This window comes from Odontesthes bonariensis, chromosome 14 (genome assembly GCF_027942865.1).
Source record: "Odontesthes bonariensis isolate fOdoBon6 chromosome 14, fOdoBon6.hap1, whole genome shotgun sequence".
Taxonomy (NCBI): domain Eukaryota; kingdom Metazoa; phylum Chordata; class Actinopteri; order Atheriniformes; family Atherinopsidae; genus Odontesthes; species Odontesthes bonariensis.
Window position 1 is genome coordinate 30,549,989 of NC_134519.1, and position 4,939 is coordinate 30,554,927.

Sequence of the window (4,939 nt, forward strand, 5' to 3'; positions counted from 1 at the left end):
TTTATCCTCTTATCGTAGGGACATCACTTTCAGATACTGTTCATCTGCGACAGACAGTTTTTCAGGCCTGACACCTCTTCTTTTGTCTGAGACTTGTTCAGTTTCCAAAATTTCTTTTAAGGACATACCAAGTGCCAAATATCATGCCAAGTTTTTTAATTAATAGCTTTCTTGGAATCACCTTGTGTATGCAAATAATATTAATTTATTTCTGTCAAACTGTGTTGTTTTCAGAATATTTATTGTAGATACAACTAAATGAATGGGAACAAAGTTTCTTTGTTATATGGAGACAGAACTCATTTCTTAGTTGAGTTAAAAAAAATGTATGAAAACAGAAAAACATGTGATTCTGAATTCATGGTGGAATATGCCAGCTTCTGCCCAGCTGCCCAGCTTCTAAAAAGTTAAGCCACTCCAGACCAGACCATACTATTTATCAAAAGTTTTCTTCTTAGGGACAGCTCTTAAATCTTCATAGTGATGACACCACACAATAGACGCACCCAATATGTCAGGAAATGGTCATTTTATAAGCAGTCATTGACATTTAATCTTGAATCCTAGAATCAAAGTTTATAATGCTGTGACAAATGAAGGAACACACTGCAGGCTCACTTTTTCAAATGAGTGATTGATTCTAACTATGACAATGATAACAAAATGTCAACATCCTGTCATTTGCTCTATGGACACCGTAGCTTCGAAACTTCTAGACATGAAATTGTAGCACAGATCACAGTTGTTCGCTGGTATGAAATGTAACAAGGCTTCACAAACGAGCAGGTCAGAGAGGGAAATTTGCACATTTTTTAATGATTTGAAACACTGAACAATAGATGGCTTTTTTTTTGTTTGTTTTTAAGTTTGGAGTCAATGGCTCATGTGTGTAGAGTAAAAATTTGAGGGAGTTACTTGTCTTTGTGTTTATATTTCGTAACACCAGTTGAATTTACTGGCAGCGTCTGGTATCCTTGACCTCTGAATGCAGTGATCTGGGAAAGCATTGTGAAATCTGGACTCCAAACAAGTCTGTCAACTTCATTTTGGCAGGACAGCAACATGATGTAAAAGTGGGTTTTCTGAACAATTTATTAACTAATTCTGTAATGAGCTGGGCTTTCCATGGTGCTGTGCTCTGTTGTGCGATAATTTAATTCCTGCAAAGATGCGTGCGAGATATTTTGGATTTTTGCTTCTGGTTTTGTTTCCAGGAGTAATACACGGTAAGAACCTTTTTATTATACTAACTAGCATTATTATTATTATCATTATTATTACTACTATCATCAGTGCTTAATTGTTTTTCTCTGTTTCAGCGCAAGGAACAGCACAGTTTTGTGCTCCTCCTGTCCTGAATGGTGGTTTTTTTGTCCCTGAACAGAATATGTATCCTCATGACACAACACTGACTTATGCCTGTGACACTGGACGTAAACCAGCGGTGGAGGGATGGTGGGCAACAAGCAGATGTCAAAATGGCAAATGGTATCATGAGCCTCAGTGTATTTGTAAGTGTTCAGTCTTGTTTGACGTGGAAACCCGGCAGAAGAGCAACCTTAATAAACGGCATTTTCGTGCACAAGGTTATCTGTTTTGCTAAAAGCTTAGCATTCACCTCCCATTGTGAGCCACGTGAGTCTTAAAATCAACATGAATTTTATTGTCTTTTTGATATACACGGTTAATCGTATTCAGTCAAAAGCACATCTACCCCTTCAAAGGTAATGGGTTGGTGTGTCCTGACATTTAACTGGTACAATGTATAGTCCACAATTGATACAATACTTGAAATATATGAAATATTAATGAAAGTTAAATCATCCTGAACTCAATTTGAGCTTGGCACTAATGCTTATCAAGCACTGAGTAATACAAATAAAGTACAACCCCAATTCCAAAAAAACTCAGGATGCCGTGTCAAAAATTGAAAAAGAATACCATTTTTTACAAATCTCATAAACCAATATTTTGTTCACAATAGAACATATAAACATGAAATGTTGAAAGTAAAAAATGTTACTATTTCCAGAAAAATATTAGATTTTGTTTTATTTGTTGGCAGCAACAACTCTACTTTAAGTTAGCAACAGATGCTAGTAAACAATGCTTTCTCATCAACAGCATAACTCATACTAATGCATGTGTGCCATTAGTTACTACATTTAAACATTTTGTAGATGTCAATGTCATTAAATAACTGTACTTTGAGACCTGCATCTTTATTAGAAAAATGCGCATAATGTAATGTCAACACACTATTACGGCTGCGGGTTGTCTGAACATTCATGCTCCTTAGTTCAGCTGACGACTGAGCCTATTCAAGCGAAGCTGGCTTCATCAGTCCAGCAGAATGCACGCAGGCGGGGCACAGAGGTCGAGACTTAGCAGAGGTTGAGTTAGGGTTGTGTTTCTTCTGTGTTTTTTGGGTTGGTAGTGACATCAGACGCCCAAATATATGTGCTCAAGCACAGAAAATTAGTTTATCCCCTTTAAGGGTTTTTTAACAGAAAAGTTTTAGGAAGTTTTTTTCAGTATCCCTTTATAATCCTCATTTATCTGTTTATTGAATTCAGAGGACTTTAGAGGTTATTTTATGATGACAAATAGTGTATCTTGGGGCAGTGTTATTTTCATTTAAACCCGGGAGAATAATTGGCTTGAAACTACCAAACACGCCCCTCTAAGTGGGATGTTTTACAATGATCCTGATCATGCCTACAAGAAGAAATGCACTGGTCAAAAAGAAAAAAAGAGTTGTTCCCTGTATATACACCACAGCTCACCATGTCGTTCACACATGCAGACTAAAGCTCCATGATGTAAGGAACACGCCTATTGTGAACGTGATGCAGAAACACTGCCATCTTCTCTGGACCAAAGCTCATTTAAAATGGGCTGAGGAAAAGTGGAACACTAGTCAGAAGGTCATGGTCAAATTTATTTATGTCACATTTAAAAACAACCAAGGTTGACCAAGTGCTTTACAGATTAAAATATCAAAACAGTCCAAAACAAATGCTCCTCAAAATGCCGTGAAACACAACTAAAGTCAAATTAAATCTTTAAATTCTGTTTGTCTCCCTTTTACCATTTGATATGTTTTCTATGGTCTATTGTGAAGAAAACATAGATTAATAAGGTCGGCAAATCACTGGAGTCTGGAATTTTTAATTGGCATTTTTAGAGCGTCCCAACTTTTTTTAAATTTGACTTGTAAAGTAGTTTCTAATGACAGGATTTGATATCAGAGGGCTAATAATTAAAGGTTTTCTGTCTGATTGGTCAAATGAATCTGTCCATTTATTTATTTTCCCTAGACGAAAGCTCCTGCCTTCCACCAACCATACCTGATGGTAAATACAGAGAAACCCAAAATGGCTGGTATGAAGAAAATCACATAATTACGGTGGCATGTCACAAAGGATATGAACTGAGAAACAGCCGCGAAACTGCCCACTGTATAAATGGGACATGGTCTTCTCTGCCTGTATGTGAGAGTAAGTTTGTCCAATCTTCAGGTTCATTTCAAGCAGACACAACCACATAAACATTCTTATCAATGTTTCTTGTTGTTTTTTTTTGTCATAAACTTTGATAAGGATTGTGCTTCTCTCTTCTTTTACAGAAAGAACTGATACATGTGGTGTTCCTCCTCAAATTCCCCATGCTGTAATCATTCATCAGGGACCCCAGGACGTGTTTGCTTCAGATTCGGAGCTGCAATATGAATGTGAGAATGGATATGTGAAAGACAGAGCAGACACCAAAAAATCCATCATTTGCAGGTCCGGAAACTGGATCGGTGCACCATCATGCAGTAAGTGGACAAAGTGTTCAACAGTGCAGTAAAACGATATTATGGTACAAAAGACTGACATGGTGGATCTTCAGTGAGGGGAACCAGCTGTTTGCTGCTTTTCTTTCACTCTTAAGTCGATCTAATCCTGAATGTTCTCAGTAAGGGTTTGATTAGTAGGACAGCACTCTACCTCATGGTCAAATATGGCCTGCTGGAGTGCTGTGATGGGTGATCTGAAATTTTTTTTAAAATCGCTTCAACTTTATTCATACAGTGCCAATTCACAGCCAAAAAAAAACAAAAAAACTGTTGGAAAAGATACAGAAAAGTACAGTGGGAAGGTAAAAACAATAAATCTCAGTCGGAACTGGACTCAAGGAGGACAATTCAACTCAATTCAATTCAGTGTTACAGTGGGGGGGCCACTGTAACACCATTCAAAGGATATCTGGTGGAACAGGGAAACACGAGTTAATGACCATAATAATATCACATATACATAAAGAGAGTAAAGTGAGGAAAGGTGTGTCAGATGAGGCCCCCCAGCAGTCTAGGCCTATAGCAGCTTAACTATGGGATGTTTCAGGATCACCTGAGCCATCCCTAACTATAAGCTTTATCAAAAAGGAAAGTTTTAAGCCTGGTCTTAAAAGTGGAAAGGGTGTCTGCTTCCCGGACATTTACTGGCAGCTTATTCCACAATAGAGGGGCCTGATAACTGAAGGCTCTGCCTCCCATTCTACTTTTAGAAACTCTGGGAACCTCAAGTAAACCTGCAGTTTGGGAACGAAGTGCTCTGTTAGGAAAATATCTTACAATGAGATCTTTAAGATATGATGGAGCTCGGTCATTAAGAGCTTTATATGTTAGGAGAAGAATCTTAAATTCTGTTCTGAATTTAACAGGGAATGAAGAGAAGCTAAAACTGGAGAAATATGATCTCTGCTGTTAGTTCTCATCAGAACTCTGGCTGCAGCATTTTGGATCAACTGAAGGCTTTTCAGAGAATATGTGGGACAGCCCAATAATAAAGAATTACAGTAGTCCAATCTTGAAGTAACAAATGCATGAATTAGTTTTTCTGCATCACTCTGAGACAAGATGTTCCTGATTTTAACAATATTATGAAGGTGAAAG

The 4,939-nt window shown here is 37.6% G+C and overlaps 1 protein-coding gene across 1 annotated transcript; it reads left to right on the forward strand.

The window, feature by feature from the left end:
* The first annotated feature begins 1,159 nt into the window (after window positions 1-1,159).
* LOC142399545 (complement factor H-related protein 1-like) lies at window positions 1,160-4,034 on the forward strand. The gene is made up of 5 exons (XM_075484268.1): window positions 1,160-1,226; window positions 1,320-1,511; window positions 3,321-3,500; window positions 3,629-3,820; window positions 3,937-4,034. Exons 1-5 carry the CDS (start codon window positions 1,169-1,171, stop codon window positions 4,032-4,034), a joined length of 720 nt encoding a protein of 239 aa, XP_075340383.1. The 5' UTR covers window positions 1,160-1,168.
* The last annotated feature ends 905 nt before the right edge of the window (window positions 4,035-4,939 follow it).